Source organism: Trachypithecus francoisi, unplaced genomic scaffold (assembly GCF_009764315.1).
Source record: "Trachypithecus francoisi isolate TF-2019V2 unplaced genomic scaffold, Tfra_2.0 Lachesis_group10, whole genome shotgun sequence".
NCBI lineage: Eukaryota > Metazoa > Chordata > Mammalia > Primates > Cercopithecidae > Trachypithecus > Trachypithecus francoisi.
The window spans coordinates 110,243,157-110,257,320 of NW_022681455.1; the positions used below are offsets into that span (position 1 = coordinate 110,243,157).

At 41.2% G+C, this 14,164-nt stretch overlaps 1 protein-coding gene across 6 annotated transcripts in view; it reads left to right on the top strand.

Moving 5' to 3' along the window:
• Nucleotides 1-294: 294 nt before the first annotated feature.
• Nucleotides 295-14,164, top strand: part of NFAT5 (nuclear factor of activated T cells 5) — a 145,823-nt gene continuing 131,953 nt past the window's right edge. For 4 of the 6 annotated variants that reach the window (XM_033218834.1, XM_033218830.1, XM_033218831.1 and 1 more), the window contains exons 1-2: nucleotides 295-716; nucleotides 2,732-2,785. Coding sequence is in view for 3 of the 6 variants with exons in the window: in XM_033218830.1 (XP_033074721.1) it covers nucleotides 644-716; nucleotides 2,732-2,785 (127 nt within the window). In the remaining 3 variants the exon portion in view is untranslated. The remainder of the gene's footprint in view (nucleotides 717-2,731; nucleotides 2,786-14,164) is intronic. The other 2 variants (XM_033218832.1, XM_033218835.1) reach the window with 1 other exon arrangement.

Below are 14,164 nucleotides of genomic sequence, written 5' to 3' on the forward strand. Positions count from 1 at the left end.
CTCCTGCGCTCGGTTCGGCGCGGGGCTGGCCGCCTCAGGCTCGCCGCCACCAGGTCTTTGCAAATACCTTTTCCCTCCTCGGGGCCCCAGCGCGCGGCCACCTCCCAGCCTCCCTCCCTCCCACTCTGGCAGCGGGGCCCTTCCCCGGCTCGGGAACAGCAACCCGGGCCGCGGCGGCAGGAAGCGAGGCCCTTGTTGCTGCTGTTCCTTGGCGCGCCTCCCCGCCCTCCGGGGGCCGCCGCGGCTCTTCCGCGCTCCCGGGCGCCCCCCTCCGCGCCTGCGCCGTGCCCCACGGGGGGCGGGGCTCAGATTCCTGTCAGCGGCGGCGGCGGTGGCGGCGACAGTCAGTTTTCGCTGAGGAGAAGCACGAAACGGACCCTTTGGCTCTCTCCCTTCCCCTTCCCCGCCCTGAACCCCTCTCCTGGCCACCGAGAATCAGTCCCCGTGGAGTTTACCCTCCACCTCGCCATCGTTTCCTCGGTCCTCGGCCCGGTGAAAGTCACTACCCTCGAGGAGGAGGCAGCTGCAGCCGCCCTCGCCTCGTCGCCCCCGGTTCGGTGCCCGCGGTCCCGGAGAGGAGGTGCCGCCGCCACCGCCGCTCCCCCCCTCCCGCTGCCCTCGGGCCGGGCTGGGTCGAGCTGCGATGCCCTCGGACTTCATCTCATTGCTCAGCGCGGACCTAGACCTGGAATCGCCCAAGTCCCTGTACTCGCGAGGTGAGTCAGGCTGGGGGGTGGGGCGTGGGGGCGGGGAGACAGGGCCAGGGGAGGCGAGGGGTCCCCGTCGGAGCCCGGGGCCGCTAAGCCGCGACCCCGATGGCTTCTCTGGCCGGAGCGGGCAGAGGCCGAAGGGGTCGGGGTGACGGTGGAGGGGGCGGACGGAGCAGTGGCGGCCCCTCCCCCGCGGAGCCGCCGGCCGCTCGGGGCCCAGATTCCGTCGGCCCCCGGGGCTCTGCGGCATCGGTCGCTCCCAGCCGCTCTCAGCCCGTCCGGCCCCGCCAGACTCCGCGAGCCGCCGGCCCCGGCCTCCCGGGCTCGGGGATGGCCCCAGACTGGGCCCCGCTTTGGGGCCACCGCGATCGGGTCGCCGCGTCTTCTCTTACCGGGACCCTCCTCCCCAGCAAAGTTGCCCCCAAGCGGGCGGCGTGGCCTGGAGCCGGTTCTGGGTGCAGGGTCACCATTTTCCTCCCCTTCCAGCTTGTTTGTGCGCCGTCGTTCCACCCCCTCTCCCTCCGGCCTAGTCCACTCCCTCCCCATGTTGGGACAGCCCCCCTCGACCAGGCGTTCTTCCTTTCCTCGTCATCTTCTTGCTGGAAAGGGCCCGAATTTTCTTTTTTTTTTTTCTCTTCCCACCTCCGTAGCATTCTAATTACTTCTCCCTTCTTTACAAAGATGGGGGTGCCCTCTCTGGATTGGTTTTATTCCTCTCCTCTCCCAGGAGGAACAGCCCAGGCACAGACGCTGTCCTTTGAGAATTTTCTCTGCTTTTCTGTTCAAAGGCTGGTTGCAGGGAGGGAGCTCAGGACAGAGATTTTTCATTTAAGAACTCTTTTGGCTAAGGCCTGCAGGGGATTCCCAGCATCTGAAATATTAGCACTGGAGCAGATCTCTACTCAGGTGAAATTCCTATACTGGACACCACAAGAATGTGTCAGAACAGGTTCCCTGTGCAAGGGGCATCAAAACCAAAATACTCCCACTGCGCTCTTCACCGCTTTTTAAACCACCGGGAGGGAGCAAAAGACATAACTGGGTTGTTAACTATTCATTTCAGCGTATGAAGAAAAAAAATGTAGGTGTTTCTTCTGCTTTTGGTTTGATGTATCCATCCTTTTGCTTATTCCACCCCCTCCAAAAAAGGGACTTCACCTTCATACTAGTGTATCTAAATTGTTGAAGTGAGTCAGAGTGAGATGGTTTACTCTGAAAGGTACTGGACTTTACAGACTGACCATTGATTTTGTACACAGAGTCCTACTTAGTAACTGTAGCCACTGTCTGTTGCTCCAGTGACTTTAGTTGGCAGCCACCATCCTGTAGGATGTTTTCCGGGCAACATTACCTGAAGTACTCTAGAAATATTGTAGTTTTGAATGTCAAAAAAAAAAAAAAAAAAAGGCATATCAAGAGATGACTCTTAAAGCAGGGCTAATGTGTTAGAATTGAATGCTAAAAATAGTCAAGACATTAACACCATTTGGGCAGTAATCATCAGATAATTTTCCATGAAACATACTTTATGAAAATCTAATTTAGCTTAGAGTCCAATGTAGAGACAATTCAGCCTCTTTTGCGGGGAATATATTCACAAATATGGGATTTAGCGCTTAAAAATACATTGCAGTTGGCCGGGCGCAGTGGCTCACGCCTGTATTCCCAGTACTTTGGGAGGCTGAGGTTGGGAGTTCAAGACCAGCCTGACCAACATGGAGAAACCCCATCACTACTAAAAATACAAAATTAGCTGGGCATGGTGACGCATGCCTGTAATCCCAGCTACTCGGGAGGCTGAGGCAGGAGAACCGCTTGAACCTGGGAGACGGAGTTTGTGGTGGGCTGAGATCCTGCCATTGCACTCCAGCCTGAGCAACAAGAAGGAGACTCCGTCCCCACCCCCACCACAAAAAATATATATATACACACATTGCCGTTATATAAGACATGTATGCTATCCTTGGCATTTTTTTCCTCATTCAGCATAAAAAGTACCTAATGCTTTTTGTGTTTTTCAGATTCTCTGAAGTTACACCCATCACAGAATTTTCATAGAGCTGGACTATTGGAAGGTCAGCAAAGTACCATTTTAAAGCATATTGTGTTAGTATGCAAAGGTTTCTCTGAAATGGAGTTTAAATGGGAAAGTATGAAACTTTGCAAACTCACACAATGTCGTTTTCTCCTAAAGAGTCTGATCCTTCTTTTAGAGCAGCTGAATGTTTCAATGGATTTCGTTGCTGCGTTTGATGTGCTTGTTGGCTATTATATCTGCTTTGAGAAACATTGAAAAAAAATCATTTTAAATTATGTGTTGAGTGTTCTACTTTAGAATTCCAGACCTTCATTTTAGCTTTTTATACACAAAATAGAATGTGAAAAGGCCCAAACATTAACATGAATATAAAAGAGTGACACCAAACACATAATTAGTTTGAAAATTCAGAATTTAGAACATTTATATGCTAAGCATTTCAAAATGATCTGTTAATTATTTATTGCAAAATCATTGATGCCATTATTACTGAATTATACTTAAGGGTGAGGAAAGCCAAGTAATAGCGATTATGATTGAGCTGTGCTTAGAAGAAAGGGTTTTAGAAAGTTCTGGAAATGTTAATAGAGTTTGTAGATTAGTTTAAACAGCTTACACTTACTTTAGACAACTTTTGGCTTTGTGTGTGTGTGTGTGTTGTAACATTTTAAAACAAAATATTCTGTGTTTTTGTAGATTTTGAAGTGATTTCACATATATCTTTAAATCTTTATAATTCTGGAATTCGACAGCAAAGATATTAATTTCCCCATTGAAGAGAAAGTAAGGCTGAAATTAAGAAACCAAAAAATAAAAAAGTAAAAAAAGTCCCACAGTAGAATAAATAATACTTTCTGTGTTTGAGTTAGTGTTCTTTATCCAGAGCCAAGCGGCCATCGTGAAATATGCATGTAACCAGTAACAAACATTTTATGGTCTACTTTAAAAAGGCCCTAAATATTTAAGTTTGACTTGAGAAGATTTTTGCCTCCCATGGAGGTAGTCTGGGATAGCGGGGGGAAGGTGGGTTTTGTAGTTGAGCTTAAATTTGAATACCAACTTAGCTACTTATTAGTTCTATGACTTTGGGCAAGGGATTTTACCTCTCTAAACTTTAATATTCTTTCTGTTAAAATGTAGCTGTCTCTTAAATTTAGTGAGCCAATGTGTATTAAATTGCCTAGTATAGCGTCTAGCTTAATTAATGTTAGTTTTTTCCTTTAGTATCAGCTAAATTTTTTTAACAGTATAATTTAGAGCATATAAAATGTTCTCAAATTAATAATTGGTTATATTTGTTTTGTACATATAAGCAGCCCATAGATACAAATTAGTATGAAAATCAAGTATTTTTAAAACTACAATTTGAAGTGAGAAATTTTTAGCAGTGTTTCTTAGTGAAGCAGATTTCTGGTTTTTATTCATATTCAATTTGTGACCATGTTGTAGAGACGTATTTGTCTGTACAAACCCATCCCATTTCCTGGGCAACAAACCATAGAGTGTCATAATCATAGAGATGATCAGGGAGGAGAAAGACATGAAAAAAAAAGAGTGTTAATTATTTAAGCAAATATTTTTAGTGAGCTGATGGAAATACAACCATTTAGCATGTTTATTTACATGTTTATGCCTAAATACTTTTGTTAATTTTTCATTTTAGTTAAGAGGATTCTCAATTATTTAAAGTAAGGCTACCCTTTTGGAAATTATATATAAAATATAACATGTATAAGTATCAATTATGTCATGTCCTTTAAAATTTTTTAAGATAGGGAGTCTTAAAGAAGTTGTTTGCTTCTGTAATGAAGTGTCTAATCTCTGCCACCTTGTTGCTATTTCTTTTTTGTTACTGACATTTTAAAGAATATATGAAGTAGAGAGAATAAAATAATGAACCCCCGTATACCCATCACCACAGTTTCACCATTATCAGTCTAATCTTGTTTCTTTTATCCCTTCTTCTCTCCCAAGCTGGATTATTTTAAAACAAATAGCAAGCATCATATCACTTCATATATAAATATTTCTGTATGACAGTGACTTATTTCTTATATTAATTTTTAATTACTCTATTTTATTCCAAGAAGTAGTTTATAAATTATTTCTTGGAATATTCTAGTTTATTTCAGCGAAGTCTCTTATGACTCTCCTGCCCTCTTTTCAAAATAGAGTACTGCAGGAGGCTACTGCTTCTAATATATAGTGTATTCTATAACCCATGTTAAAATTGTAGGCCATGCTGCTAGATTTGAGTTCAAATTATTGCTCTGACATTTACTTGTATGGCCTTGGCCTAATAATTTAATCTTTTTTGCTTCAGTTTTCTCATCTTTAAATGGGAGCAATAACAGTGCCTCATCTTAGGTTTTTGTGAAGATTATTTGAGGCAAATTCATGTAAAGCATTTAATTTAGCACATAGTAAGTGCTCAGTAAATGTTAGCTAAAGTTAAAAAATTTTAAACAACTAAATGCTAGCTATAGAGAGTGCTTACTGTGTGCCAAGAAACTTTACAAGTAAGAACTCCTGAGGCGGGCAGATCACTTGAGGTCAGGAGTTTGAGACCAGCCTGGCTAACATGGTGAAACCCCATCTCTACTAAAAATACAAAAAAAAAAAAAATTAGCCAGGCGTGGTGGCACACACCTGTAATACCAACTACTCGGGATGCTGAGGCAGGAGAATCCCTTGAACCTGGGAGGCGGAGGTTGTGGTGAGCCGAGATCACTCCACTGAACTCCAGCCTGGGTGACAGAGTGAGACTCTTGTCTCAAAAAAAAACAAACAACAAAAAAAAATAAGAACTCATTGAATTCTCCTGACTACCTTTTGAGATGGTTATTATTATCCCACTTTAGAGATGAGCAATTGAAGTCATAGGGAGCTTCAGTAACTCACCCAGAGTCACAAGCTAGTAAATTGTAGAACCAGGATTCCAACCCACGTAGTCTCACTTTAGCCTAGGCTCTTAACTACTATGCTGTACTAACTACCAGTGGTATATACTATCAAGTTCTGTGTAGTAATATTTATGTATGCATGTTTTACATCAGTAGTCTAGATTTTCATCTATTAATAAATAGTATTTAAAAACTCGACCCAGAGTGAGGGGAATTTAAGTAATTTGTGTGATATAATTTTTTTTTTTAATAGAACGTATCTTTTCCAAATTTAATTTTTTTGGGGGGAGAAACAGGTTGGAAAACCTGCATTTGGGTATTATCATTATTTGTTTATTTATTTATTTATTTATTTATTTATTTATTTATTTATTTTGAGACGGAGTCTTCGCTCTGTTGCCCAGGCTGGAGTGCAGTGGCATGATCTTGGCTTACTGCAAGCTCTGCCTCCTGGGTTCACACCATTCTCCTGTCTCAGCCTCCCAAGTAGCAGGGACTACAGGCAACCGCCACCACACCCGGCTAATTTTTTTTGTATTTTTTAGTAGAGACGGGGTTTCACCGTGTTAGCCAGGATGGTCTTGATCTCTTGACCTCGTGATCCACCCGCCTTGGCCTCCCAGAGTGCTGGGATTACAGGCGTGAGCCACTGCGTCTGGCCTGCACTTGGGTATTATTAAACTTTAGAAGTAGATTCCAAATGTCTACTATCCGACTGAGTTTGCATTTAACCTTCCTATCAAAACAGTGCTAGTCTTTCTTGCAACCACTTTTTAAATTTAATGTGATAATTGCCTGACAATGGGATAAGGGTCCTGGCTAATTAATTAATGTTATAATACACGGCCATTAAATGATGTTTCTGGTAACCTCATAATTAACATGTGACTCTCTTAATAAAATAAGTAAATAAAAATTATGCTGTTATAATTATATTCAAAGTAACTTGTATTACAAAAATCCTGAACAAAAGTGTATACCACAGATTTTTATTTTTCAATTCTATTTTGTATTTTCCCTTTTTAAAGAACATGGTTTATATATATATTTTAAAATAAAATGGTTTGCCATTAGTAAGTTCAAAGTCGAAGGCTAGGGTTCCTTTTTGTAGTGCTTGGGAAAAAAATTCAGCTGCAGAGAAAAGGCACCATTTGTTATACATTCTATAATGAAAACTATTCATTTTGACAAATGAAAAACTAAGATAGAAATGAAACTGAATCATTCTAGAAATAGAGAAATATAAGATTATAGAAAAATCATAGATAAAACAGGAAAAATAAGAATATAAGCAAATTGGAAAAATAAATATAAACAATAGATTTAACAATTTTAATGATTTTTAAAAGCATGCATTAAGAAATCATATGATGTATCAAATGAAGGAAATGGTTAAATAAGACCTAAATGCTGATCTGATACAATCTTTGTTATTTATTTATCAGTCTCACTCTGTTGCCAGGCTGGAGTGCCTTGGCGGGATCTCGGCTCGCTGCAACCTCCGCTTCGAACTCCCGAGTTTAAGTTATTCTCCTGCTTCAGCCTCCTGAGTAGCTGGGACTACAGAGGCACGACACCATACCCAGCTAATTTTTGTATTTTTAGTAGAGACAGGGTTTCACCATGTTGGCCAGGATGGTCTTGATCCCTTGACCTCATGATCCACCCTCCACAGCCTTCCAAAGTGCTAGGATTACAGGCATGTGACACTGCATCTGGCCACAATCTTTGTTTAAATTAAACATTTAAGACCAGAAGATTTTTAAAAGAAAATGTGAAATATGGCAATGAGAAAATAAACAATGATTTTTTGTTTACTACTGCTAATCTATTTGATATGGTACCATCCAGAATTATACTTTATAGTGCAAAAATGGAAAATCCTAAACATAGTAGCAATGTTTTATTGACTTTATAGAATATTTCTGATTTATATATCTTCCTAGGGCCCTTGTTATATCATAGTTAGATCATAAATGCCTGTAATATTTTATGTACGAAGATACCTTTTTGGAAAGGATTTTTTGAAAACATTTAACATGAAAAATAATCTATTGAATTCTTTTCTTGTATAGTATCTAATAATCTCTATGGATCTATGTCTAGTAAACTAACAGTATTATGAAAGTAATGAAGTTCAAACATGTCAAAAGTCATACCTAGTTCATCCCAGCTTCTTGTCTTTAGATCCATCTCTCTGATTGCTTACCATCTGTTTTTGTGTCCCCTCCTAAACTCTGCTTTCATTATTTTCACTCAATACTAGAATTCTGTTGCTTATTTAAGATAAAAGGATATAAATTCATATCTTTTTTTTTTTTTCTGAGGCGGAGTCTCGCTCTGTTGCCCGGACTGGAGTGCAGTAACGTGGTCTTGGCTCACTGCAAGCTCTGCCTCCCAGGTTCATGCCATTCTCCTGCCTCAGCCTCCCAAGTAGCTGGGACTACAGGCGCCTGCCACCACACCTGGCTAATTTTTTGTATTTTAGTAGAGATGGGGTTTCACCATGTTAGCCAGGATGGTCTCGATCTCCTGACCTCGTGATCTGCCCGCCTCGGCCTCCCAAAGTGCTGGGATTACAGGTGTGAGCCACCGCGCCCTGCCATAAATTCATATTCTAATCAGGTGGTTCTTGGCCTGCTTTTAATTTACTCTTGACTCTATTATTCCAGGAGTCCCCTAAAATTTCAAAGTGGTAGTTCAGAAAAACGTTTCCTAGTGTGATTAGTATTATGTATAAAAAACAGCCACTTTTTTTTTTTTTTGAGATAGAGTATCGCTCTTGTTGCCTAGGCTGGAGTGCCATGGCGCAATCTCAGCTCACCGCAACCTCCGCCTGTGGGTTCAAGCGATTCTCCTGCCTCGGCCTCCTAAGTAGCTGGGATTACAAGCGTGCGCCACCACACCCAGCTAGTTTTGTATTTTTATTAGAGATGGGATTTCTCCATGTTGGTCAGGCTGATCTCGAACTCCCAACCTCAGGTGATCCACCTGCCTCTGCCCCACAAAGTGCTGGGATTACAGGCGTGAGCCACTGCGCCCAGCCAAAACAGCCACTTTTATATGAAAAAGTTGACTCCTTAGATTATATTGTATAATAAGAGTAACAGGTAACCAGAAAAAAATAAAGATCAAATTAATCAGAGAGATCAGTTAGGCCTGATTATTCAGTGGCATAGAATATAGACCTGTTAACTTTAGAGAGGCAAGACATTTTTCAATAGAAATATTGCTTATTAATTTATATTATTGTCTTTTCTTGCTGTGGCTAATATTTTATTTCAAGTTACACAAAAAAGTTTCCTGTGTCTTCTGTTTGCTTTTGTGTTAATAGAAGTCAAGGTTAAATAAACTAACAGAGTATAAGACCAGTGATAATTATGTACTTGAGTGAAAAGGTAGAGATTTCCCTTATGAGTTAACTACAGATAATGGATCTAGCTTTCAGATACAAATAAACTTGATATAATAAAGTATATATATATTTAATGATTTGGTTCTTTTTTTTTTTTTTTTTTTTGAGACGGAGTCTCGCTCTGCCACCCAGGCTGGAGTGGAGTGGGCGGATCTCAGCTTACTGCAAGCTCTGCCTCCTGGGTTTACGCCATTCTCCTGCCTCAGCCTCCCAAGTAGCTGGGACTACAGGTGCCCGCCACCTCGCCTGGCTACTTTTTTGTATTTTTTAGTAGAGACGGGGTTTCACTGTGTTAGCCAGGATGGTCTCGATCTCCTGACCTTGTGATCCGCCCGCCTCGGCCTCCCAAAGTGCTGAGATTACAGGCTTGAGTCGCCGCACCCGGCCCATATTTAATGATTTGAACTGAACATTTGTTACATGAGAGTTCAGTTACTTTTATTTGTTCTTAATAGCTTTCGAAAAATATATACTTCTCTCTTTTTTTGAGGGGGGTTTTGAAACGGAGTCGTGCTATGTTGCCCAGGCTGGAGTGCAGTGGCACAATCTTGGCTTACTGCAACCTCTGCCTTCCGGGTTCAAGCAGTTCTCCCACCAGAGGCTCCCAAGTAGCTGGGATTACAGGCGTGCACCACCATGCCCAGCTAATTTTTTGTATTGTTTTAGTAGAGATGGGGTTTAGCCCTGTTGGCCAGGATGGTCTCGAACTCCTGACCTTGGGTGATCTGCCTGCCTCAGCCTCCCAAAGTGCTGGGATTACAGGCATGAGCCACCGTGCCTGGCCCATTCTCTTTTATTTTTAATATTTGTGTGGTATATATGTGATCATCATTATTGCTTCCCACCCATGAATGTTTATCACTTTTTCATCCAGGAAACATTGTGATTAGTCTTTTACTGAATTTGGTATTTAGTTTTGAAGATGAGAGAAGAACAGAAAAGTTTCTAATAGTGAGCTAAGTTGTTGATTATACTTATTTATTTATTTATTTTGAGACGGTGTCTCTCTGTCGCTTAGGCTAGGGTGCAGTGGTGCAATCTCGACTCACTGCAACCTCCGCCTTGCAGGTTCAAGCAATTCTCCTGCCTCAGCCTCCTGAGTAGCTGGACTACAGGCATGCGCCACCGTGCCCAGTTAATTTTTGTGTTTTTAGTAGAGACGGAGTTTCACCATATTTGTCAGGCTGTTCTGTAACTCCTGACCTCGTGATCCGCCTGCCTCAGCCTCCCAAAGTGCTGGGATTACAGGTGTGAGCCACTATGCCAGGCTGATTATGCTTATCTTTATAAAATTAGTTTTACAGGAGGCTGAGGTGGGAGGATCATCTGAGCCCAAGAGGTCAAGGCTGCAGTGAGCCTGCAGGATCATGGGATCTTGCCACTGCACTCCAGCCTGGGCAACAGAGCAAGACGCTGTCTTAAAAATAATAAAATAAATAAATAAAGCAATAGAAGAAAAAAACTTAGTTTTAATTTAAAAAGTCTACTTGAAGCAATCTTTGTAGGACATGCTAGTCAAAAGAATAAATTCAGTGTTAGTAATAATTTAAAACCTTTTTTGAGCAATTTATATGTCAAGCAGTTTATGTTTAACAGCATTTTACATATATTTTTCACATTTAATTCTTAGAAAACTCCTGAGATGTAGTACCAGTATCCCTATTTCATAAATGAGCAAACTGAGGTATAGAGGGATCCACTAATTTTCCCAAGGGCATGTATCTTGTAGATGAGACTGGAATTTGAACTTCACCAGTTTTACCCCAGAGTTGTGAGATTATATTGACTGTCTTACAGTCAGTAAGAACATTTGAGGCCAGGCGCGGTGGCTCACGCCTGTAATCCCAGCACTTTGAGAGGCCGAGGCTGGCGGATCACGAGGTCAGGAGATCGAGACCATCCTGGCCAACATGGTGAAACCCCGTCTCTACTAAAAAAATACAAAAAAATTAGCCGGGCATGGTGGTGGGCGCCTGTAGTCCCAGCTACTTGAGAGGCTGAGGTAGGAGAATAGCGTGAACCTGGCAGGTGGAGTTTGCAGTGAGCCGATATCACACCACTGCACTCCAGCCTGGGTGACAGAGCGAGACTCCGTCTCAAAAAAAAAAAAAAGAACATTTGAAATTGGCATTTATACTTTGGGTCTTAATAAGATTACACCATTGTTCAGATGGTATAAAAAGAATGCTTTGTGTAGGATTCTTTAGCTAAGCAGCTTCCATAAAGTAATGAGACAAATTTTATAAGCCACATACAAAAATTCATAAAGAATATGATTATGACCCTTTTGGGGAAGATTTTGACACTCCAAATTAGCAAATCGTTGCCTGACTTTGGTGAGTGTCTTTAACATTTAGATGAAGCAGATGGCTGATCAAAACACCTATGTTGGCCTAGCTCAGTGGCTCCCGCCTATAATCCCAGCACTTTGGGAGGCTGAGGTGAGGGATCACTTGAACTCAGGAGTTTGAGATGAGCCTAGGCAGTGTAGCGAAACCCCCTCTCTACAAAAATTAGCCGAGGATGGTGATATGCACCTGTTGTCCCAGCTACTTGGGAGGCAGGCTGAGGTGAGAGGATCACATGAGCCCAGGAGGTCGAGAAACACCTCTGTCCTGGCTGATGATGGGACTCAGAAGTGAAAAGTAGGAGAAGGCTAAGCAGAAGCCACCACCTAAGGAGAATTACTTTAGAAATGAAGGTGCCGTGGGACTCTTGATTTATTTGGCAGGAGTTTTATGGAAGCATGGATGCCATTGTTCCCTATTTCTGCTAGTGTGTTTCAGAGACAAAGTAAATTCAAGAAGAGATGAGCAACAGAAGAAATAGTACTAATGTAAGCTATATGAATAGTGGTATTTTGCATAGAGCCCTTATTAATTTACTTCAGTTCTTTCCGCTTTGTCTTTTTTAATCTGCCCCTTTCACCCCATGTATCCATTTTCTCATGATAGTCTATACATTTTGTTGTTCTGCTATCGCATCTTGTATCCTTTCTCTATTTCCCTTCTTCTGAAAAACAAGCCTCTATAGAGGAGGTTTGCTATTGTAAATTGTAGTTTAGAAGTTAACCCTCCCCCTGTAGTTTAGTCTCTTCTAATAAGCTGTAAGCAACATGGGCCAGAACGTATGTGTGAATTCATCTTGAGTGAATGAATAAACAACACTATTATGGCTAAGTAACCTATACTTGCATATATATATGAAAAATATATGCTTGGCTATATTATAGAATAATGTAGGAATCTATAAAGGAACAAACAATTTTTTACCTTTATACCCAGTTTTTAAAATACCGTGTTCCCTTTTAGAAGGTTGTGGTGGTTGAATGACAACAAAAAGGTAAAGAGTACACACTGTTTAGACCCATTTATGTGAGATTCTTTAAAAGACAAACCTAATCTATGGTAAGAAAAAGCAGATCAGTAGTTGCCTGGGGCTGGAGTGGGCAGAATTAACTACAGCGGACCAAAAGGTAGCTTTACCAAATGATTGAAATGTTCTCTGTCTTGACCATGGTGATTACACAAACATACATACTTTTTTAAAAAGTCATGGAACATTTAAAATGGGTGCACTTCGATACTTCTATAAAGGACATGGGTTATATATATTCTGCCACTGCACTCCAGCCTGGGCAACAGAAGAAATAGTATTAATGTAAGCTATATGAATAGTGATATTTTGCTATTTTGGGAAGCAGAGGTACGAGGATCACTTGAACCCAGGAGGTAGAGGATGCAGTGAGCAGAGATCGTGCCACTGCCCTGCAGCCCGGGTGACAGTGAGACCCTGTCTCAAAAAAGAAAAAAATTTTTTTTTACCTGTGCTGAACACGTACAGACTTCTTTTTCTTGTTCTTATTCCCTAAATGATGCAGTATAACAGCTATTTATTTATGTAGCACCTATGTTGTATTAGGTAGAAGTAATCTAGAGATGTTTTAAAGTATATAGGAGGATGTGCATAGGTTATATGCAAATACAAAACCATTTTGTATTAGGGACTTGAGCATCCGAAAATTGTGTGGGAAGTCCTGCAACCCATCTCCAACTGGATACCAAGGGACAACTGTACTCTGATATATAGTTTCTACAGTTAAGCAGAAAGGTGAAAGCAGAATGTGAGTTTTTGGTCCCTTACAAGTGAGTATTATCTTGTGTTTAACTATGTATCATAAACACTAATTTTGAGTAAAATTCAGATGTGCCCATAATCATACATATACTGTATTCTGTATAGCTAGTTTGAGACATTAGGCATTAAAATGCTTTTATTAGCAATGCAATAGAAGACTTAAATATTTGTTGGTAGAAGACTGATTACATAACTCAAATTATTTGTTTGAGATAAAGTTTTCATTACTGTCATCTAAGTCAATAAAACATGTGTTTAAGTGTGTCCTATGGCAGTGACCATAAGCCAAACATAGACTTAAGCCAACAAATAGCTATCATTTACAATGGAGTTGTGAATTTCTTAATGTTTTTCTTTTCTCCAATAAGTAGCAACTTGTTGGATTGTCATTCTGAAACACTGAAACAAAGATTTTACTTGAAAAAAATACGGTAAAATGGAATGAATGATAAATTAATGTTCCCAAATGTCAATATTCAACTTCTAAACACCTTGTTAATTGACATTTGTAGGAACTTTAGAAACACTGTAAAAGTTGCATCTGAATAAGTTTTTTTTTTTTTTGAGCCAGAGTCTCACTCTGTTGCCCAGGCTTGAGTGGAGTGGCATGATCTCAGCTCCCTGCAACCTCCGCCTCCTGTGCTCAAGTGATTCTCCTGCTTCAGCCTCCCAAGTAGCTAGGACTACAGGCCTGTGCCACCACACCTGGCTAACTTTTTATATTTTTAGCAGAGGCGAGGTTTCACCATATTGGCCGGACTGGTCTCGAACTCCTGCCCTCATGATCTGCCTGCCTCAGCTTCCCAAAGTACTTGGATTATAGGCGCAAGCCACTGTGCCTGGCCATAAGTTTTAATAATATTATATTGTGAACTCCAAGACATTTTTCTGTATTCTTTTTTGTGTCTGTTACTAAATTATATTCTCTAGAATATTGGGCTAACATAGGGTGAATGGATGG